Source organism: Callorhinus ursinus, unplaced genomic scaffold, assembly GCF_003265705.2.
Source record: "Callorhinus ursinus isolate GAN/ISIS: 27379988/994484 unplaced genomic scaffold, GSC_fseal_2.0 scaffold1, whole genome shotgun sequence".
In the NCBI taxonomy this organism is placed as follows: domain Eukaryota; kingdom Metazoa; phylum Chordata; class Mammalia; order Carnivora; family Otariidae; genus Callorhinus; species Callorhinus ursinus.
Genome location: NW_027397063.1, coordinates 45,467,573 through 45,492,037, shown reverse-complemented (window position 1 = coordinate 45,492,037; position 24,465 = coordinate 45,467,573). Strand labels below are relative to the sequence as shown.

The 24,465-nt window shown below is 39.5% G+C and overlaps 1 protein-coding gene across 13 annotated transcripts in view; it reads right to left on the bottom strand.

Moving 5' to 3' along the window:
- The window catches only part of BBX (BBX high mobility group box domain containing), a 272,926-nt gene that overhangs the window by 46,302 nt on the left and 202,159 nt on the right, over positions 1 to 24,465 (bottom strand). For all 13 annotated transcript variants that reach the window (XM_025873745.2, XM_073892937.1, XM_073892927.1 and 10 more), the window contains 3 exons: positions 19,501 to 19,581; positions 14,921 to 14,995; positions 6,725 to 6,805 (listed from right to left, as the gene is read on the bottom strand). In XM_025873745.2, the coding sequence (XP_025729530.1) occupies positions 6,725 to 6,805; positions 14,921 to 14,995; positions 19,501 to 19,581 (237 nt within the window). The remainder of the gene's footprint in view (positions 1 to 6,724; positions 6,806 to 14,920; positions 14,996 to 19,500; positions 19,582 to 24,465) is intronic.

The window sequence follows — 24,465 nt, the reverse complement described above, 5'->3', positions numbered from 1 at the left end:
TTTTTCAATGCGGTACATTTTAATCTCTACAATTCAGCTTTCCTTAAAATTAGCCAACATTTTTCTTAAGATTTAATTTTTACAGACACTAGAATATACTCACCTTTACCTATCTCTTTGGTTTTAATTAGATGTGGTTTTTGCAAGTTAGAATGTAAGAAAAACTAGGGAGTCAAGGCCTGAAGATGTCATCATCCTTTTTTAATAAGTAGGGTTCAAAACAACTTTTCCAATTCCCTTGGAACCATCAGATCTACAACCTTGATTTTTTATACTTGATGAGTAGATCTGGAGACATCCAGCACCCTTTCCCTCAACTTTACCCTAACACATTACCAGTTTCATAAACTGAGATAGAGCAAAGTAGAACACAGACCACAGACCAAATGCAGCAAGCCTGTGTGACTGTTTTCTACCTTTCTTTCTTCTGTGCTCAGAGAACATGAGCCTCTGCTTTCCAAACCCGACCATTTACCTTGACAACCGCCACCGCCCTCTCTTGTTGACTCTTTCGGTAGTGGATTTCCTCAGCTGTCCCTACCCCTCAGCATCTTTCATCCCTTTCCTGCTAGTAGGGCTTTCCTCCTCACTCAAACATCCAGGCTTCCTGAAGGAGGGCTCCGAGCATTCAGGCTCAGAGCTGGGGTCACCTCCGGCTCCCCTTTCGCTTTGCCTCTCACATCAAACAACCCAGTCATCGAATCCAACGAAATCCCCTGCAGCCTCCATGCTGTCTGTTTCTACCTCCTGTTCCCACTGCCAACCGGGCCCTCCCCAACCCTGGCTCTCGTCTTCTCACACGCAGGTGTCGCCAGAAGTTTTCCACTCCATTCTACACGGGAGTCTGCTGCCACGGGAGTCTGCTTTCCCACTGCACGCCCCTGCCCTCAATCTTCGCTTGCTCGTCACTAACTTCAAGCACAGGTTTTCCTGCTTCACACTAACCACTCTCCCGATTCCGACCGGTCGCCCCACTCCACCTTCCATAAGTCTCCCAGCACAGCCCTCGACTCCTGCCTGTCTGAGTTGTTGTCATCCACTTGCCTCACGTCTGCCTGCCTTTTCACCCCTTAATCCCTCTGCTGTATCTCTCCCATCTCTCCATTTAATTATGCAGCTCCCATTCTGCACCGTGTACAGGCGCTTAGGTACAAAAGAGGGAGGCGCACAGGGGATGCGGGGGCTGGCAGTGACTGCTGGCCTCAGACTCGGGGCTCAGTAGGGAAAGGAGAGGACAGTGAGGGTGGGTACCACTACCGGCCCTGACCAATTGTTCTCATGGAGGAAGGCTGGACCAGTGTCTCCAGGTTCTCTTAGATTTTCATGAGAAGTCAGACAGACATATTTGTTTGCGTCTCTATTTTTAAAATATTAAGGACTAATTCAAATGTAAAATATAACACAGGTCAACAAACTGTGGGCTGAAAAAAAGTTATCTCTGCAAGTTAAACGTGGCCCAAAGGCTGCTAGTTTCAACCCCTGTTCCTCAACAACTCCTTCATCAAGAACCAGCTCCACACTCTGTCTCTGTGCTGGGTCCCCACAACACTCCTGCTAATATTAATTCCTCCCTTTCTTGGCTTCACACATTCACTTTGTGTATCATTCATCACTCAAGTAGAGCTTTGTCATTTCATTTGCAATGTGAAACCATTTGCACACTTATTTCTCATCCCTCAACTTTTTATATCTTATCTCTCTGCAACTGGAGAATAAGTTCTTGGAGGACAGGAGTCGTACACCATAATTTCCTCACAGTATCTTCCAAAGTATATTCCCCACTAACAGGCACTTATTTAAGGGTGTAAGATGTATCTTGGCAGTTTCAAAAGTACAGACACTTTTTAAAAAGGAAATATCAGTTCCATTTCTTTGACAGCAGTCTTGAAAAATCTGTCATCTTATTCAGCCATACACATATGTGTAGGAGTGAGCTGTCTTCCACAGAGCCTTCTATAAAACGCAAAGTCCTATAACAAGCAACTTGCAGAGTCTTTTACACTCATCTCCATCAAGGCTGCAGAACAGCCCAGTGTGGAAGAGCATGGGCTGCGGAAACAGACTGCCTGGGTTTCCCACTGAGGCTCTAATCTCCTGTCCACATGACTTTAGGCAAGTCACAAAACCTCTCTGCCCTTTTGTTCCCTAATCTGTCAAAGAGGAGTGATCATAGTACCTATCTCAGGGAATGCCTGTGAAAATTCAATGAGTACATATAAAGTACTTAGAAAAGTGCCTACCACATAGCAGATAGTAAAATAAAGTCATCATTATCTTCGGTTAGATAATACAACTGAATTTCTGCTATTAAAATCTATAACCTATTTTAAAGAACACATAAAATGATTTCAGAAAAAGAGAAGTAAAACAAAGAGTGATTACTATTTTTAAGCATGTGTTCCAGTCTCTAGTGGTACTCTATAACACCAACCCTGCACCTGGAGGTAAAGTGTCCTAAACCACCGATCTTAAAAGAAGGTTCGCAGCTTATCCCATCGGAATAAACATTATTTGTACATCCGTATGCAGGTAACTTCAGCAGCCTCACTGTTATTGGCATGGAATAAGTCCTCAATTAATTATTGTTTGGTGGGATAAATGAATCAACTGTGCATCTTATTATACTAGACAATTTTGATACCAGAGACCTTCAAGTATAGAATTTTCTTCACTGAAATGCACAGGGTGAAGATGTCCCTGTGTGTCCTCCAACTCTACAGCAACTATAATATACAATGATCTCCAGGGGGATGCTTTGCTATTCTTTATATGACCTGACCTAATTAATTTCAAAATGAAAGGAAACACATTAGAGTACCTGCATCAATTAAGCAACCGATTAACTTAACAGTATGAATCTCATGGAGGTTCAAACATAAAGGACTGTATTTTCTTCTCAATTCCCTGACCTCAGCAGCACTATGTCAACTCCCTTCCTAGCTGGAGTAGATTCCTGAAAAATACCTGGAACAGATCCCAGAATTTTCAGGTCACTTTCAGCTATTAAAAATCCACCCAGTTGAAAATGCCAATCAAATGTCTGAAAACAGGGACTTCCCTGGGGCATCTCCTGGCTACAGGGTCTCAGGAAATAGAAGGGGTCCTTACAATGCCAACTCCGAGAGTGCAGGCCAATTCAAGTCTCTTTGTGTCTGCTGCCAACTTCCTCCAATTTTCTTTTTGCCTGTTCAAGTGGGTGTAGGGCACAGCAGTAACTACATGCCTAAAATGTTTGTCGCTTTTCACCACGAAGACATTTCTTGCAAGCAACAGCCCCTGTCGTTTTGGGAGGTCTCCTTATTCAGCCCTCCTCCCGTGTCAGCCCACAGGAAGGGACATGGGGTAGGGGGAAAGGTGAGTTCCAGGGCTAGCTGCTGGCCCTTCCCTTCACAAGGCTATTTTTAATAGCTTCTGCTGTAGAGGACAGGAGAAGCAATGGTAGAGGCAAAGCTAACTGCCCGCGGTTATGTCTGTCTTCCTGCTAACTCTACGTAAGACTGAACGACCTTGTCAGGGGATGCCAAGGGCAAGGATGGTATACAAAACATTTAAGAGGCAAGGGTGCCAACTGATCAGAAGGGATGTGGTCCAGGGGCTGGAACAGGGTCTTGCAGGCCCCTTGCTGTGTCCTCCAGTTGCTGAAAGGATCAGGGGAGCCCGGGGACGCTGGGAAAGTTGCAGCAAGGGTACTCAGGGGGTTTGGGTCACAGTTTTTTTTAACTAACAATGGGAAGTATTTGGTATGTTAGTACCAGGACAGCTGTATTGGTGGAAACTGGCTGAACATCACTCCTGCTTGTGGGCGCTCATCAGCATCCTGAGCAGAGCTGTCTCTGTTGCATATTTCCTGATGTGAGAGCCTGTTCCAGGCCTGCTCTCTGCCAATGTCTCCCCCCATGACGGTCCCATGGCTTCTTTCCTGATCACACTGAACTGCTCTCTCTTTGTCCACTTGACCCGTGGAGACTCATGCATCTCTACAATGCCAAGAAGGAGTACAGCAGCCTCTTCCAAGCCTCTCCCTGCAGCCAACTTCCTCCAGTTCTTTTCTCATCTGGTCAGACAGACGCAGGGAACGGCAATACGTCTCTGTTTAAAACATTTCTTGCTTCTCACCAAAGACTAAGAAGATACCTCTTGCAGACACCCCCAGCCCCCCGATCTTTAACAAAAGTTGTCTTAGAGCTGCCTTCACTTTGCCTGACACGGGGCAGGGATGAAGAGTGGAAAGCACTTCCTTTCTTTCCTCCTCAGGACAAGGAGAAAAGCCAAAATATTCCGGATGACTGGATAGTCTTTGATAGTCCCCCTCCCACTGATGGCTTGGGGGTTAGGATGGGCATGAAAGGAGAAACCCCTGGAGTGGCACATGGGACAGTAGCTGGATCAGATCATCTCTTCATAAATCCCAAGAGAAGGATCTGGCCCAAACTGAAGGCGGCTTCCTGGTGGATTTCCCTTTGATATGTGTGAATTTAAAGCTGTTCTTTCATATTTCAGACAATAGCACCAATTCTGGGCAACAGGAAAAATCCTCCTCCATATCCTGCTATACTTGTTTCAAGAGGCACCCGAAATAATTAAATATTATATCCAGTTCAAGAAAAATGAATATCAAATACACATGGAATAAAAAAAAAAAGTGAGGAAGCATATTTCTACTGGTGATTATTTGGAGACGCTGATTAATCCATTGTGCACATATTTATGTTTAATTAAAAACTGGGAAGGATTTAGAATGTTATTCTAAAACACAGTCTATTAGCATTATGGCATCATATTCATGTGGTGCAAATAATGTGAGATTTTCTTGGTAAATTATTTTTTGCGACCTTGTTTTATCAAAAGCATATATTTTTACTCAGATGTTATAAGAAACCAAGTCTGAGTATAAGCTGATTTGCTATAATTGGAATAGGCTTATTGCAGTCATTTTACCCCTTTAAAATTATGATACCAGCGTTCAAACATCTGTTAAACCATAGCATCTGTTTCATATTTGGGATGCATCCCTACAAATTAGAAGAATGTTCTTTTTAATGAGCTCTGATTTAATAGGGAATCCTTTTTTTTTTTTTAACTGTTATGCCAAAGAAAGAAAATGAGAAGACAAAATCATCTCTCTAGCGCCCTCCACAGCAAAGTACCTCAAAGGTCCATACATTTCTAGTAAAGAACTGTTCAACAAAGATATAATAATTTGAGAGTTAACTTGTTTTACAATTTAGTGTTGTTATGTATATATTATGAATATGTATGTAAGCATGCACGCATCTGTGCGTGCACACACACACAAAAACAGGGAAATGCAGAGAGGGCCATACATTCGTATTATTCAAGAAAAATAGTCACTTCTTCCGAATACGTTGTCTTGACAATCTATAGAGTCTTAAAAATACTAAATTCATGACCTCGTAGTCTCTCTGTTTACTAGGATTTGTTTGCTCCAACTCCAAAGGCGCACTTGTTGCCAGATCTTTACCATTTCGGTTCTATCTGAAGTAGTACTTGGCCACTGACTCAGTTCTTATGATTCCCTGGGTTCTTTGGAAGTTTTCGAGTCACTTGTAGCTCTCTATTTGGGGCTGATTTTGTCTTACAAGAAGGATGTCAGTTTAATGTCAGACAACAAAGGGTTCATTTGTTCCACTGTTTAGATACTTTACTGTTTCAGGACTTTGTATTTTTCTATTTCTAACGTGGACCTGGCTAGACTCGAAAAGCTTCATTTAAACGTATTTAAAACTCCTAGATTTTTATGATATACGCTACCATAAAATTTAGAAAATGATAGGTTGTCCCATTAAATTTAATAAACTACAAAGGCTTTATAAAAAGAACCATATCACTCACAAACAAAACAAAACAAAACACACCTCAGAAGGAACTCACTGGAAGGAAGCCAGAAAAATGAGAGAAAAGAAAAAGTTTAATATAAAAGATACTTGGTCACCCATCTTGGGCCTCCTGATTTGTCTCGCCAACAGAGAAAACTGCTATTATCTTGTGTCCAAGCGCTACAGACATTTCTTTCACAGAAGAAAGGCAGAACGGTGGCAGGGAGGCAGAGAAAACCACGGTCCCTGCCTACCCCAGCAACAGGTGCACTGGCACCTTTCTCGCCAACCCATCCCCACCAAGCGAGGGCTCTCTGCTCCTCTCAGATTCACGAAAAAACATCTCCTCCTGTGCCAAAGGAACAGCAACGTTTTATGCCCACGTCATAGCAAGTGTACAACTAATAGGTGTTACAAAACCAGATTTTAAAACATGTCATTGGAGTTTGTCACACACAAAAAAACAAAACCCAAAACCAAAACACCCCCAAATTAAAACATCAACCACCTGGTTTAAAAGCAGTGTCTTCTAGGAATTTATGGATGTTTTAGGAGAATCTGAAGAGAAACATGACTCCGGCCATTCTTCTGGGTGAACTTATCTCACCAATGTGGAACAAAAACTGACCTTATTTTACAATACTACCTGTGAAAAAGGATTCTGCAAGTTCCCTGAGCCCCCTTTTCCCGTGCTTACTGACTTTTCGTAGCAAAACTCCTTCTTTTCCTAAATTAAAGGCTAACCGTCTCATGGTTGAAAATTAGATGCAACACCACACCTTCTGGTCACGGGTGAGATGGCACAGTTTAAAGAACGCTGTGATGATGACCTTTTTTGTGGTTTCCACCTGTGCAGATCTTATCTCTAAATATTGTTAGAAACTTGCCTCTGCCAGTTGAAAGAGTGCCGACTTCCCACAGCGCTTCACAGGCTCGGCACCACCCAACTGCGAAGTGTTCGAAGAAATCTATATTGAAAACAATTCACATAAAGAAGGTTAATTGTGTTATCAGAATCTTTGCTTCCTGTTCATACACACCCAGGAACTTTCTTTCATTTATGAGAACATCATTGTTCCCAAGTACCAAGTAACTTTAAATGTGTCGTACTTGGGATAATTTTTGGAACCAGTTTTAGTCAACAACCTCAAAAATAGTAACAAAAACCAGGTGTGGCTTGGATAGCTGTTTATGATAAGAGTATTATCTTGGAAACCGCAGGCTTTAAATTTAACTCTACAACCTTAAAACAAGATACGCATTTCCATTTCTATATAAACACCAACTCAACTACTGGCCAAACACAAAGGATTTAAGAGTCATTTTGTATGTACCAAAGCAACAAGTTTTGTTTTGTTTCTTTTTAAGGAATATATTTGGGATCTCTAAAATATTTGACTTGTCAGTCAACAAATACTATTTTTGAGAATCCAATATAAATGAACTAGGTTAGGGCATTATGACAGGAGCTGGGGAAGCTAAGAGTTTCATATAAAACACTTGGGCCTGGCTTTGAGAGAATGCTCTAAAGCATACACAAAGATTGACAATCAAGACCACATATCTAAGTAAGTTATGGAGTGAAGGCCTATGTTGAGGCACATGAACATATACAATATTACACTGCCTGCATGCTCTTCTGCAAATTTGACCAAACAACAGCTGGGCACTGGTAACAATGAACTGCACTGTCCTTTTTCATTTTTATATGAAAACTTCATTTTCAATTTCTAGCCTAACTCCGTAAGAAGCTGAGGACATACATTCTTTTTTTTTTTTTTTTAAAGATTTTATTTATTTATTAGACAGAGAAAGACACAGCGAGAGAGGGAACATAAGCAGGGGGAGTGGGAGAGAGAGAAGCAGGCTTCCCGCGGAGCAGGAGCTCAATGCAGGGCTCAATCCCAGGACCCTGGGATCATGACCTGAGCCGAAGGCAGACGCTTAATGACTGAACCACCAAGGCACCTCGAGGACATATATTCTTAGGGATCTTGACAAAGTATTCTTCTCCTGGAGAAGTTCTGTCATCATTAAAGGAGCTAGCTCCGGTGTAAGCTTTTCATATTCTTTGTGATTCTGAATTCTTTCCCAATTTAAGACAGAGGTATCTCTCAGTTTAGTTTAGGAGGCACTCCTGCCTGGTGTCTACATCCTTATAGGTGACCCCAACTTCCACGGGGAATTCTGTGGAGTTGTCAGCTCTGGGAGAGATTGGGAGCTTGTTGCTAAAGAGAATTTTCCCTTCATAGAGGCAAATGGTTAATAAGCCACCTGGACCATTTAGAAGGGTCTAGTTTATGGAATAAGAACTTTTTCTTCCTAGATACTGTCATTTTTAATAGTTCTTTTCTATTTAATCCCAACTACTTCTTCTTTAGAAAATTAACTAAATGGTAGGGGTGCCTAAGTGGCTCAGTCAGTTAAGCGTCTGACTTTGGCTCAGGTCATGATCCCGGTCCGGTCCTGGGATCAAGCCCAGGTCAGGCTCCGCTCAGCAGGGAGTCTGCTTCTCCTCTCCCTTTGCCCCTCCCCCAACTCCTGCTCTCTCTCGCTTGCTCTCTTTCTCTCTCTCAAGTAAATTAATAAAATCTTAAAAAAAAAAAAAACTATGAGAAAATTAACTAAATGGGGCTCAATCTTTCTGAAGTCTGGAATATTTTCTTCTAAATTTTCTCTGATATATGCCACTTCTACTTTTTCTAGACAAGCTGAATTTAATTACTCACCTTATCACTAAACTAACAGAAACGAACACCACCTCTCAATGACCTGAGGGAATGAAGTACTGAACATAGATGTCAGTGCCTTGAACCAAGGTTGTACAAACGAAAGAACATGACCTTTGGTCAGACAGACACGCCTTCATTACTTTTTGCTGTGTTGACTTAAGGAAATAATCAAGACTTTGAGTCTCCTCTACCTCATCTTCGAAACAGAAACAGTAATACCTGCCCCATATTACTGCTGTGAAGATTAGATTTTATGTTAATGAAGAGTCGGGCACAGTGCTGAGCTCATACTATGCTCTCAATAAATGGCCCAATTATTATTTGACAAGAATTTATCATCAGTAATATGAATAAACAAACTCTTTTAGTATAGTTCCAAAAATTAGTTACATACTGAAATTGGAATGGAATTAAAAACTGCAATGTTAGAGGATAATTTTGACATCTAATAATTTATAGAATTTTAATCTGTCACACAGTCACATGTACTCAAGAATCGACAGAGGGGGACCACCTGGGTGGCTCAGTTGGTTAAGCGACTGCCTTCGGCTCAGGTCATGATCCTAGAGTCCCGGGATCGAGTCCCACATTGGGCTCCCTGCTCAGCGGGGAGTCTGCTTCTCCCTCTGACCCTCTTCCCTCTCGTGCTCTCTCTCATTCTCTCTCTCTCAAAAAAAAAAAAAAAAAAAATCGACAGAGGACGAGCGTGGCATCGCTGCAGTAAGCCAGGATGGGGTGCACTTCTAGTTCTTCCACTGCTGTTGCCCGTGTTGCTGGAGGTTTACGCTCCTCGCTCACTAGCACACATCCTGTGCATGGCCCACCGTGGGGCTCAAGGAAGAACTTGGGACTGCATTATCTGCCACCTGAGTTCATGCACAGTTGACTGAGGTGACACTTGAGAATGGTTCTTTACCTTTCAAAAGGAACCACCACCCATGTCTCTAAGGACTGGTTTCCTCATCACCCAGGGGAGGACTTTTACCTACGTGTAGGTATAAGGAAGATTTCCAAAGGAGCTTGCGTGGGGTAGAGTCAACGTATTTTGGTAGCCCCAACATTTCCTGAATCAATCACCAATATAATTTTCATGGAATGACTGTGGTGAGATATGCTTTCTAAAAGTGTCTTTCGGTTTCTTAATTTTTTTTTGGTGTGGGGGGTGCTGGTGAAAAACTGGACATTTGTTAATGCTATGGCTGGCCCTTAATCCTGATTTCTCGGCACCATTGCAGGTGGCTGATCTTTCTTTTGAGAAACTCGACTCTGGGTTTCCACTGCTGGAAGACCCTTGTTCGTCTACTGCCCCCTTCCCCCCACTCCTTGTTGTTCTCCTTTCTCTGGTGATCCCTTCAGTGTTTTTCCTCAGGGTTTTGTCTTTTTATTTACACATTTTCTCTCAGTATCTGATCTATTCTTGTGGCTTCCTTAGAGCTTATACAATGCTGATTTGTTATACTACTGCTCGTTCCCACCATTTTTCTTTTTTTTCCATTTAAGAGATTTATACATCCTTTCAAGAAAGAACAATACCGTTAATATGTTTTTCAAGGTCTGGTCAGCTGATGGAGGGAAGTGCGTGTTATGTTACCCTTCTGGGTGGGGGACACTAGTGGGCCATACTGGATAGTACATTCTTGGCTTTGCTTTTTATTTTCCTCAAATTGGATGGTACTTGCCAATCTCTTAACTCCACCAGAGTCTCTCCTTTGGCTAGTATGTACTGTTCCGGTAAACAAAGTGGGTGTAATAGTTCGTGAAGTACAGCAAGAGAGCTAAGAAAAATGATCACCTTGGATGTCAAACTGCTAATTTTATAGGTGCCTGAGGTAAGGGAGCCACACCAAGGAAACAGGGAGGAAAGATCAAAAGCAAATTAGGTAATAGTGGAAGTCTTTTGCAATTATGAGGGGTATCATAAAACACTGCAGCCTGGGAGGAAATGACTGATAATTACTGAATGAATAATAATAATAAAAAAAGAACAGTATGGGATGATTGGTCTTTCTTACCTTAAAAGAAATATTAATGCTTCTAATAAAACACGTAATACTTTCACACTGATTAGCTGCAGTGTGAGTATATGGTTTTTGTCGGGTGTAATATTCTGTAACATATTGAACAGTCCATCATGAAAATGAATGCTTTAAATTTGCACCTATTGCTTATATCCAATTGTGGCAATGCCTTAAATTTGGTGAGGTTATGGTTGTATTTATATTGGCAAAGTAAGTACTTTCTAAGGGAAGTTTTAATGTCCAAACTTATTGGTCTAAATCATCCAGATTAGTTTTGTCTTCAAAGAAAATATATAATATTTCAATGCAAAGATCTATTTTAGGTGTAAGAGTCAACCACACAACAGAAAGAATACGTGAACTGGTCATGGCTTTCAGACTTGTTAAATAACAGAAGACAAGAGACGCCTTCTGGCATTATATGTGGTCATTAGTCTTCACTAAATGAGATCTAAAATGTGATGGATGTGTCACTCTACCTGTAAACAACAAAAGATGCAGATAGGAAACTCATTCTGCCCAATATAATGGATCAGAGCCTGGAAACAGCAACAGCTCTTCAGATGGGCCGAATTGCATGTAGATGAATTATGAGTATCAGTAAGGATTGGAGACAGGCTGAAATGGGTGGTGGGGCAGGCTCTGCACTCTATATTTCTTTCTAGATCTTGTAAAGTAGATATATTTTTCTCCCTTTAAACATAAACTTTCCTGAAGAGTATATAAAGAAAATGTTCTTTATTCAGTTTCATGGTTCCAAGCTGGTTAACTTCAGTGAGTTTTGAAACTATCAGACTTGGTTAAGAAAGAAAAACATCCTTCTCAGCTGGCAGGCAGAGACCCAGGGCTCCGTATGAAAGAAAAAACAACTTCAGCATAAAGAAATGCCCAGGGGTTACTGTTTCCTAAAAACGGTATTTCTAGGACAACTGTTTTACACAATAAATGACCCTGTGTCAAGAGAAGATCTAGCTAACCTCTTCCTAGAGTTATGTTTGTAAATCAAATTAGCAAGAATGGTCTCTAATAATTTTGCATGCCTGTCCTTAAAATAATATTACAAAGCTAAACATTTTTAAAGAGTAAATTGTTTCCTAAATCATAGAAACACTCACTTTTCTGTAAGTGTACATAATAGGACTGAAATCCCTCTGAAAAGAGAGAGGGTACATGTGGGTTACCAAGTAGTGTTCTATTACATGTCCATCCCCTTTTTCACTTCTCCCCTTCCCTATGAGGCCCCAGAGATACTAGGAAGTGCCTTAACAAGGACAAGCTAATAACTCACACTAACAATTATAAACTACAGAGCAGTGGTCTCAAATTGTGGTTTCCTGACAGGAAACTTGTTAGAAATGCAAATTCCGAGGCCCCACGCCAGATTCAATAAATCAGAAACCCTGGGAGTGAAGCCCAGCAATCTGAGTTTGAACAAGCCTTTGAGGGGACTCTGATGCATTTTAAAGTTTGAGAACCTCTGCTGTAGACTAATTAAAACAAGAATTTCAAGAGTCTTTCTGTTTTCTCAAAGCTGATGGGTGTTATATGAAATAATTATAAAAGCTTTAGGGATATGATTATAGGTAGTAATTACAGCCTACTCTATTTCTATTGCAATATATGTGCTCATGGCAGATTTTAGCAGATAATTTTATTAGTTCGTCTAGTTAGCTCTTGTTTGGCTTTGAATAAACCAACCCTAAATGAGGCTGACAATGTGGTCAGATCTTAAGATGGCAGAGACTGAAAATTAGGGTTCTTTTGGGCCAGCTGAGACAAGTGACTAGATAAGTTATATATCCTTAGAGAACCGTGTACTTCTCTTGTATAATCACATGTAATAGTTACAATTAGTAACTGCAGAGGCCACTTTCAGGCAAACAGGCTTGAGCGATGGACTGTAGAAAAGGCCCACAGCGACCACCTGGATGAATACAGACCGGCCCATTGGTGGACCCTCCTCAAGATACCCAGAGGCCCTAACTGACCCATGGGCTACTTATCCTCACCTTCCCTCTTTAAAAGCAGCCCCCACCCCCTGCCTCTGCAGGCGGCCTGCCGCTCCCTTCCAGCATGTTCCATAAACTTCTATCTCCTTTGTTCTGCCTCAGGTGAATTTTTGTTACAAGCTGTGCCACTGGCTTTCACCAGACTGTTGTCCCACATTTGCGGGCCCCTATCACGAAAATAACCAAGTATGTAATAATTTCATTGGCTTTGGAATGAAAGGGCTCATATTATGAATCTATGCAAACTTGTATCTAGGAGAAACAATATACTGAGTTGACAGGGGGAATTACATTTGATTCCAGGGCAAAACATTTTATTTTGGTTTGCCCACCACACACGCCTTGCTCTGTTATGAGGTCTTGAAACAGCACTAATAATTTTCAGATTAACAATTTTTTAAAGCTCTCTCAAATCTTATGTATGTCTCATGATCAAAACCCAAAATCCCTCAGAAGACCAGTGCTACTTGAGCAGAGGAGTGAAATATCTCCCTGCATAAGTCTCAAGTGAGAAAAGGTTCTCTTCTTTCCTAGAAAAAAAAACCCTTCTCATGCTTTAAGGAGTGAGCATACTGAGCAGCAAGAAAGCATTAATCTGTTTAAGAAAGGCTCAGATCTCATTCACCAGAATCACAGGATAGCTGCTGTTACATCATCAAACTGGTCCCTCAGAGCTGCCCAGGGCTTCAGGAACTCCTCATAAATACGGTAATAGTATCACTTAAATAACAATCATGCTCTGAGTGGAGAGAACTGTTGGAAACACCAGCTGTGATATCCCATACTGACATTTTAAATGAAGTTGAATACGCTTGGTAGTTAATGCATATCAGGTGTGTCAAAGATGAGCCACTACCTTTCTAATATTCCTGCTACAGAGTGTAGAATTTAATCAAACAGAACATATGGCAAATACATTGTTTTGAGGAAAATATTTCTAAACAGTTGCATGGGGCTGGCTCAGGCATTAAGATTAAAACCGAATTCAGTCACCACACCAAAATTCTTTTTCAACTCTTAAAAAAAATTACTAGTATCAAATAAATGGATGCCACCAACTGGAGGAAAGCAAGGAAATATTAAAATGATTTCCTCAGGCTGGAAATAACAGTCTGCTTATCGTAATGACAGATTACAATAAATTCTTAATTTATTCAGATTCATCAGGCAAATTGTTCTTCATAAATAGTAGTATTATACGGCATTTTTGTTACCAGTTTTCTAGAATAGCCCTCAACAACTGAAGCAAATACTGTGGCAGAGAAGCCTAACAGCTATGCAGGCCATTGGTGGCATAACATAACAGTGGTTGACCCAAGTGTCCCAAGAAGAAGCAGTTACTTCTTTCTTTAATGTAAAAGCTGAAAGTCACTTTTCCTCATTTTCAAATTAGGATGCTGGGTTTTCTCCTGCCAAAAGGATATCATTTTACATTTCATTTATGCAGCACTTTTTATTCACATGAATCAAAATGATTCAATACATCAATATTAAACAGGACAATCTTGCTTGTCCTTTTCTCTCAACCCTTCAAAAAACTGCTTAGTTTATGATATGTATTTTTGGTTGGAATTACTAAAAAAGGAAAAAGGGGAAAGACCTAGAGCAGACACCATTTGACTTTCATGACCTATATACACTTTATTATTTGTCATACAGTGGTCATTAGAAACGAGCAGCATAGGGTTGAGGCCAGGAATTCTGTGGCAAAATTAAGCATATCATATGTGCCTCTCCACACCAACCAAGTAAGCACTCTCTAGTGTGTGCTCTCTCTGGCTGACAAACCAAAGAAATCGGAGATCCTGCAAGAGCTGACCTGATCTAAGCCTGGGATTAAACACTAATAAAAATGCTGGCTAAAGCTACATCACATCAAAAGCTAAGTACTCATGATTTAACAGGTTGTATTCACCACTGCATCCACTGTGAGTTATTCATAAATCACAGCATCTAATTTCACTATTGGAAACATTTAATAAATTGGAATCCTACAGATGTGGACAGCAGTTTTTTCTAAGCTTTTAAAATAAATTAAAAACCAGGTAAAATGAAACAAATGAATTACTGGAAAGTGTCTATTCTAAATGAACTCCTTAATGAATGCTTATAAAATGAATACAAAATATGGAGCTTTTCTATGATTATAGCAAAGGCAGCAAAAAGCATTAAGTATTCCCTTATGTGCATTATGTTCTTAATGGCAAGAGGCATGCCTAAACTTCACGATGTTATTAAAACTCCGTTCTAATATTTCCTGAGCTCAGGAAGTTTCTCAGCCCAATAATCATTAAAAAAAAAAGAAAAAGAAAAAGAGGCAATACCTCTGCAAACTGAAACAAGGCTGATGCTTGACACTGTTTTGAAGGAGTATCAGGGCGGGACGAACTTGAAGATATCTGAAAGGAAACAAGTAATGTTTAATGCACAAGGACATTTTCCCATATCAGACTAATAGATTCTGCCGTATATTTCCACTGTAGACACTGATAAAGATTAAGACATGAATCATCACCCTTAATGCCTTTTAGAATAACAGTATAAATGATAAAGGAAGACAAAGGCCATGTTTCTAAAAACAGGTGATTGGAAGAACAAAAGACCAAGTTTGGCTCATCTGCCATGTCTCTTGTAGGGTATCAGGTATGCTGCAGTCGTTGAGGAGACTTGAGATGAACTGCGTTATTTTAATATACTTTTTAAAAAAATATTATTATTAAAAGCTGGAAGCTGCAAGAAAAGCCAGTCGCTCTCTTCCCTACACCACTCCCCGCAAGCTGTTCTCTGCTTAGAGGCAGCTGGGAAGCAGTGCTGCTGGAGAAGCATATGGATGTGGCTCAGGGTATCTGGGACTGAATCTTAGCTGACTACTCACTAGCTACATGACCTTGGGCAGCTCAGCTGATCTTTCTGAGACTTATTTTTCCCAACTATAAATTGATGATAATGATGAAGAGAATAATCCCCTAAATTTTACAGGATTACAGTGAAAAGAAAAGCTACAAAATACATTGCTTGGCATAGAGCGAGAACGCAATAAATTACTCACTGAACAGGAAGCGCATTTCTTTTTTAACACTAACCATGCATACATACACACACTCTCTGTCACTATCACTCTTCAGGCATCTGACCGCGGATAGAGGATTCTGCCATACCACAGCTGGTTCATTAGCCTCATTAAAAGTTTGCTCTGATGGCCCCATAGAAGTACTTTTCAAAGACCTTTTGAGAACAAGGTCAGTTATTAATTTTGGTTCCAAAGTGAACAAGACTTCTATACAGCTACAAAATAGGGTGAAAGTGAGTCACAAGAGCAAAAAGCCTGGGTATTATGAATTCAGCCCATTCCCAGTCCCAGAAAAGTATTTTCCTTCAAGTAACTGTGCTCACCAACTCCATCAAAGGGTACTTACTAAGCACAGATGCACCTTAATCATAACTCTTCAAACAGAGAAGTCATTTTTTTCATCTTAATTAAATTAAGCTGGTTAGAAAAACCATGGAGGCAGCCGGTGATACGGTATCAAAGTAATGTTTAGGGATGAGAAAGAATTAGTAGAGGGACTGATGGTATTATTGACTTTATTCACTGCTGAAGCCATTAAGAAAATTTTAATGCCACTATAATTAGACATGTAAGCGTCTTTAGAATAAATACCAGTAAAAAGAAAAAAGATCCAGATCCTATTTAACAAGGAGACCACTGTGAATGAATAAAATTTAACCAAGTATTTTAAGGCCATTTGAAGGTAAAATTATTCTCTTTTTGGTTAAACCATGAAACCTATCATTTCAAATAAGCACCACTGCAAGTGTGACAGATTGCAAATATGAATCCATGAGGATTTTCCTGAAGTCCTGGGTAGGTCTTACTTCAGATAGCATTTTTCATTCCTATGCACCCTCAATAAAAGTTGAAGAAAATAACGAGTTTATATAAGGGGAATTAATTGCCTAACCTATATTTCTTTGAGGATTAAGACAATGGATGAAACGAAGAGAACCACTACCATCAACAATCTAGATTTTTGAAAAGCATTTCACAAATTTCTAAACAAAAGGATTTACTTATAAATTAATCCTGGGATAGGGACCTCATCAAGATAAAAAGCTTTTGCACAGCAAAAGAAACAGTCCACAAAACCAAAAGACAACCGACAGAATGGGAGAAGATATTTGCAAATGACTATCAGATAAAGGGCTAGTATCCAAAATCTATAAAGAACTTCTTAAACTCAACACCCAAAGAACAAATGATCTAATCAAGAAATGGGTAGAAGACATGAACAGACATTTTTCCAAAGAAGACATCCAAATGGCTGACAGACACGTGAAAAAGTGCTCAACATCGCTCGGCATCAGGGAAATCCAAATCAAAACCTCAATGAGGTATCACCTCACACCAGTCAGAATGGCTAAAATTAACAAGTCAGTAAACGACAGATGTTGGTGGGGATGCGGAGAAAGGGGAACCCTCCTACACTGTTGGTAGGAATGCAAGCTGGTGCGGCCCCTCTGGAAAACAGTATGGAGGTTCCTCAAAAACTTGAAAATAGAGCTACCATACGACCCAGCAATTGCATTACTGGGTATTTACCCCAAAGATACAAATGTAGGGATCCGAAGGGGTACATGCACCCCAATGTTTATAGCAGCAATGTCCACAATAGCCAAACTGTGGAAAGAGCCAAGATGTCCACTGACAGATGAATGGATAAAGAAGATGTGGTATATATACACAATGGAATATTATGCAGCCATCAAAAGGAATGAGATCTTGCCATTTGCAATGATGTGGATGGAACTGGAGGGTGTTATGCTGAGTGAAATAAGTCAATCAGAGAAAGACATGTATCATATGACCTCATTGATATGAGGAATTCTTTTATTTTTTATTTTTTTAAAGATTTTATTTATTTTAGAGAGAGAGAGAATGAGAGAGAGAACATGAGAGGGGGGAGGGTCAGAGGGAGAAGCAGACTCCCCGCTGAGTGGGGAGCCCGATGTGGGGCTTGATCCTGGGATTCCAGGATCATGACCTGAGCTGAAGGCAGTCGCTTAACCAACTGAGCCACCCAGGCGCCCTGATATGAGGAATTCTTAATCTCAGGAAACAAACTGAGGGTTGCTGGAGTGGTGGGGGGTGGGAGGGATGGGGTGGCTGGATGATGGACATTGGGGAGGGTATGTGCTATGGTGAGCGCTGTGAATTGTGCAAGACTGTTGAATCAGAGATCTGTACCTCTGAAACAAATAATACATTTTATGTTAAAAAAAAAAAAAAGAAGAAGATAGCAGGAGGGGAAGAATGAAGGGGGGGAAATCGGAGGAGGAGATGAACCATGAGAGACGGTGGACTCTGAGAAACAAACTGAGGGTTTTAGAGGGGACAGGGCTGGGGGGATGGGTTAGCCTGGTGATGGGTATTAAGGAGGGCACGTTCTGCGTGGAGCACTGAGTGTTATATGCAAACAATGAATCATGGAACACTACATCAAAAGCTAATGATGTAATATATAGTGATTAACATAACATAATAATAAAAAAAGTAAAAAAAGAAATAATTAAGTAAAAAAATAATAAAATAAATTAATACTGGGATAAAGAGCGAGTCAATTACATGAATAGGGAGCTCCTGAAGAAATAATCAGATTAGGGATAGGGACCCTTTATATAAAAGCAACAGAGTTAGGGATCTCTTTGCAATCTTAGGTGTCCTATAGAACCCACAAAAATACACATATGCCAATACACCCAAAATTTCACATGAAATTTTTGGGTTTTCATTAGATCTTTAGAGGTTCAGGGACCACTGGGTCAAGCATGTCTGCTTTCAAAGTTGGGACCAACATTATTTCACATCTCTATAACTACTGTTTAAAAATTGAGTGCAGAGTGAATCTTCTGTGACATTAAATTCTTAAGGAAACAATATACAAAACAATTGTAATTCACAGCATATCTCACACAGTCAGAAAGGAAAGTGACAGATAAGGAATATGTGAGCAAATATGTATTCTAACATTCTGGTGGTATCAGCAAGGCATTTATATATAATAAACAATGTCTGAAAAGGAATGGCCTCTGCCTTTGTGAATAGTAGTTTTGCCAATGAAATGTTGAGAACCACCAGGAAAGGGTACTGGAGAGGAAAATAATCTGAAACTAAAAATATGCTCTTTGTGCAAAATCTAACATAAGGGCAAATGTAAGGAAGGATGACAGTAAGAGAGAAGGTCTAGTAAAAGACAATTCAAGTGATCAAGTAAAGACCACTTGGGTTAAGGTTTAAGAAAATTAATGATGGCTCCATACTGAGTTCTGGAGTAAACGAAGATATCTTGGGAAGCAGTCTTAACCTTATGGACTTCATATTAAGAATAGATAATATGCTTTCCTACATAATCTCTGAAGCAATGTTAGAAACATATTGAGTCAAACAGGTCTGACACAAGACATAAGACTTTGAAAAATGCCAAATGCATGTTAACATTTCAATTAAGTGCAAAGTGTACTTAAAAAAAAAAAAAAGGAAGGCATAGCCAACAACCATGAGTTGATTCTACCTTCTGATTTAACACTGATAAATTAATAGCTAATAAATGACTAAGTTCTAACAATAATTCAATTGTATCCTTAATTTTACTATCCATAAACAAAAATTAGTGGTACAGTTTAAATGTAATAATATTTACTATGACTTAATAACAAGGTTCTATAGACATAAAGTTATTCCTTAATTAGGAGACTCTGGAGTTCCAAAATTTCTCAAAGTTTGGTTCTCTTTTCTCATCTATGTTTAGTGAGCTAAGGAGAGTTCTTCATTGCTTTAAGTTACTGCCATCAGTTTAAATTTAAGCTCACATTACACGCTCATTAAGTATGAACTGTAATACATTACCTCAGCAAACTGAAACAATGGGGACTTCTGACGTAATTCAGGGGATTCCGAAACATCCTGCCTACAAGCGCCAGAGGATATCTGAAACAAAGAAAGATGGTATGAGGCATCATAGGGATGGTTTCTGGAAGACAACAGATGACAAATGCCACCTAAAATATTCCTATTTGAGGAGAGAATAGTTTTCATTCCCTCAACTGAGGCAACTTATGACAGAACAGCAGTTATAGTCTGCAAAGCTTTATACAAAGTGCCATCCAACAGTTAAATAATGCAATAAAAAGCAGGAGATGGACAAGACAATGCATTTTAGAAAAGTTAATATACATCGAAGAGAAATTTCTACAACAATGCCCATCTGATCTCTTGGCTTTCTGCCACCAATTCCAAAAAATATCTACTTCTTTCACGTTCTATGTTTCCCCAATGTTTTATTTCACCTAACTACATGAAAACACAAATGGGATTTGATAATATAAACCACTGGGAAAATAAAACTAAAGTCAAATTCGTGTTTTCTAGGTGTTCATGTGTTTATACACAAACCCTAATCATAGAGAAGTTAGTATTTACCTAAGAACAATTTCTTTTATAATATGTATTTTCTTTTGCACTATTCACTACATTGGGTAAACATTTAGTGCTCTACAATCTTCATTTGCGATCTTTATTACTAACAACAGTTATAGAAATGCCACTGGATTTTTAAAAAAATTTTGTTATTAATCAAGTACTCTTGTCAGGACACACACTTCCTTCTTTTATCTCATTGCTATTTCTGACCTATTTCTGCATTTGGGTGACATAATCATTTAGGAAGCCAAATGTAATTCAAAAGTCTTGAGAGTCACAGAATATTGAGACCCTTTTTACAGATGAAGGAACTTAGGACCAGAAAAGTAAACAACACCTCCCCTCCCCAACATTCAATAATCCCCTTAATTTTACTTATCATCACAAAACATAAACATTTGTTTATTGTCCATCTTCTTCCTGGGGCTCTGTTTAACAAAGAATGCTCAACACTGCCCGCGCACAATGTCAACAAGCATTTTTTAAATAAACTAAAAAAAAGTTTGACATGTCTTCTAAATCCTAAATCAGTGTGTCCTCTCAGTTCTCCTTCCTAAATGACAAGGTTTGGAAGTCTTAGGGAAAAAGTTATCTTTTACCATAGAGGAAAAACAAGTTAAAAATCGTTTTAAATAAGCATGTTTCTGACAGGGACACCTGGGTGGCTCAGTCGGTTAAGCATCTGCCTTCGGCTCAGGTCATGATCCCAGGGTCCTGGGGTCAAGCCCTGCATCGGGCTCCTTGCTCAGCGGGGAGCCTGCCTCTCCCTCTGCCTGCCGCTCCCCTCTGCCTGGGCTCTCTCTCTGTCAAATAAATAAACAATATCTTAAAAAAAATTTTTTCTGACAATAAAAAAATCCAAGTTCACTGTTGCAAATCCGAAAAAAAAAAACCAAAATACAGAAGAAAAATCATCTACAATGCTTTCTGCAAAAGCACCACTAATACTCATAAATATTCTCCCAGTTGTATATGATAACTTCAGCAAAAATGAGATATTGTAGTAAGTTAAAGAATGCTTTTTTTAAACAATACATAATTTTTCCTATGTTAGTAAACCTTTTCCAATGTAATTTTAAGAGTTTCATATGATTATGTTAGGTGGCTGAATACTACAGAAACAGTTTTCACCCAGATTGTTCCTAAAAATGGAGTTTCTTACTGAACCTCTTCATTAGAGACTAAAGATGTGTTTCTCTAACATTGTCATAGGCCATTGGGCAGGAACCAGTGTTTGAAATTTTAATTGTCACCTTTGTATCTGAAAGAGTAATGGCCACCTTCTTCCAGTGATGAACTCCAGAGAAGGTGCAGAAGCTTTCATTCATTTGCCACCTGTGGTATGGCCGCCAGAGACTGGCTACCTGTCACTTAACTATTTGACAAATTGTATGCCAAATGGCCCAATGGTGTTTTTATTTGCTTACCAGGAATTTGAAGCCAAGGAGACACAAAATGCCCTAAAAAGAAGGCCAATGCATTCTGAAATCACTAGTCACAAAGAATTCCTTCATTGAAAGGACTACTTGAACAAAATTTAGCTTTGTTTAGGAATGATGAAGAAAAATCAATACTATCTTGGTTTGTAAAGAAATCCTTTATGTGTAGCTCCTAGATACCTTGGTAAATAATCAAAATTTCATTTAAAATCAAGCCCAGGATTAAATTAAAATTATGAAGTGTTTTAAAATGTAATAATATAGGGCACCTGGGTGGCTCACTTGGTTAAGCGACTGCCTTTGGCTCAGGTCATGATCCTGGGGTCCTGGGATTGAGTCCCACTTCAGGCTCCCTGCTCAGCGAGGAGCCTGCTTCTCCCTCTGACCCCCCCCCCATGTACTCTCTCTCTCTCATTCTCGCTCTCTCAAATAAATCTTTAAAAAAATAAAATGTAATAATACAGGTTGCACATGTGACATAATCTACAAAAGATATTTGGAATCAAATATATTTAGGGTAGCGACACTGCATAAAGTCTACATAACATATATTCTTACTTCAGATAGGTATTTCATGATACACGAGAAAGTTACCAGTTATGAGGAAATTAGTTACCCTATGACTTAGAGTTCATATGAATTATAAGAAGAAAAGTCAACCTTCTCTTCAAGTGCTGTTTATAGATTATTTGGCCATAACTACACAAGTCACAAAATATTAAAGTTAAATGAGACCCTCTGCAAATCATTATAATGGATGGTCATAAATAAAACTTTCTATTTGAATATATAATACAAATGTAAGTAGTTATATCAAGGCAACTGTAATCCTCCACACGTTGTATTAATTGGGCTATGAAAGCAAAGAAGTCTATATACGCATGTTTGTGCTCACCATGCACCTGATACATAAATGTACAATGAGTATCTGTTGACTGACTTGATTCTGTGTGTGTATGGATACACAGAATCTCAATGACCTGGCCAGGAATCAGACAACAAAGACGGACCAATGGTTAAAATAGCAGTAACAGAATCACTAAGGCTATGCATCTTACTCTAAGACGTCTGACAAAATCCAGTTACTCTTTACTCAATAAGTTTAAGGCATTAGTTACTCTTAACTTTAAAGCCCTGTGGACTTAGCATTTATTTTCAGTGTACTGTAAGGGAAACAGCACAAAATTAGGAGCCAGGAGAACTGGGTTCCTACTAGCTATGTGGTTACGTGCCTCTCTGGTCCACAGCAGAATCAGAAGCCGCAAATGAGAAAGGGCCCTGAGTAGGGATAACAGGAAGAGGGCTGCAAAAGAAACAGTAACAGCAGCAAAAGCGGGGAGAACACAGAAAAACTGTGAAGAACACACACAAATGTTTTATAAAGCACGGTAGTCTATCTAAAAGAAATTAAAGTAGAGCAAAGAGTCTCAAAGTGTCTCCTGAAGGCTTCGGTTCACTGCAGTAATTAATATTCATAACTATGGTTCTAAGTTGTCAAGATAAGGATAATTATAAAATATAGCCTTTATTAAAAGGCAGAAATGCGTGTGATACATGCTAGGCATATTTCCATCAAAAATCTAAAAATGTAAATATGGCTCAATGATATGGAAAATGTATGTATGTAGAAATTCATTCTTGTGTGCTTGACAAAGAAGGCATCCGATGCAGAGGTGAACATTTGTGCATGTACTGATAAATATACACATTTGGTAAAGAAATCTGGGATTATATCCACATAAAAGTAAGGGAGTATTTTGCATACAAGGCTCCTATTTAAGTATTAGTCAGAGGGTCCCAGACCTTATTACCTTGCTATTTGTATTTAAAGTACTCCAAATTACTTATTACATGGGGCATGCTTTTTATGGATAAAGATCAATTCCTCAACCTCCATTCCTATGCTGGACCAGCTTACTTTCTAAATAGAATATACCAGAGTCAAAAATATCACTTCATTAATTAAGAGGAAAGAAAATATACCAAATAAGCAGAGGTTAAATAAAGGGAGGAAAAAAACCCCAAAAGCTGTTCCTAGAGTCTCTGAAATAATCCATAAAGCCACTAGGTGTAGCTATCTGCCCAAGAAACAAACAGCTAAAAGGATTTTTTTTTTTAAATGCAAAGTTTTGTTAATGTCCCTTAAATCCAATCTTCCCTTTGATTTAGCTATAATTCTCAATAACCAAGAAAGAGGAATTATTAACATAATTAAGAATTACAACAAAGTAGTATCTTTTTTCACAAGCACACCTGACATCGTGCAAACACAAGTTACAGAAATGTGATCCAGCCTCCTGATATAAAACAAGATCACACCAGTTAGATGCACTAGAAGTGCTTTGGAAAGCTAGGTATTAGCACCAGCCTGTTCCTACTTCACAAGGCGCAAGACTACAGCCCCATACAGCTGGACTCTGATAAACACACGGTCAACAAAAAGGGTAAGTGCACTGGTTTTATCTGAACTACACATTTGATACTCAGCTCCTTCAACAAATATTCAATAAAAACCCACTATGCGCCAGCCACAAACACTGCTCACTGCTTTTAAGAAGCTTACATTCCACTTGTATGCATTATGTGCTGGGGAATAAAATGATAACTAAGGGACTGTGTCAAGTGGCTTGCAATCCAAGTCAGGGGACAGCTACACAGTTAGGATGTAAGTGCACGGTGGCAGAACACAACGGCAGGGGAAGGCCTCTGAGAACAGAGAGGCAGCCTTCACTCCTTCTGGGATAGGGAGACGTTGTTGAGACAGTAACATCTGAGATATACCTAGGAGAAGACACCAGAATTGTGGAAATGATGTGGCAGTAACAGGTGGAAAAGTATGGAAGCAGGTGCCCTGTGTGCTTGAGAAACAATGACTTTCTCAGTGCGGATGAAGAGTAGAAGCCTGAGAGTGTAGTGGGAGATGAATCAAACTGAGAGAAATTTGAATTCTCTG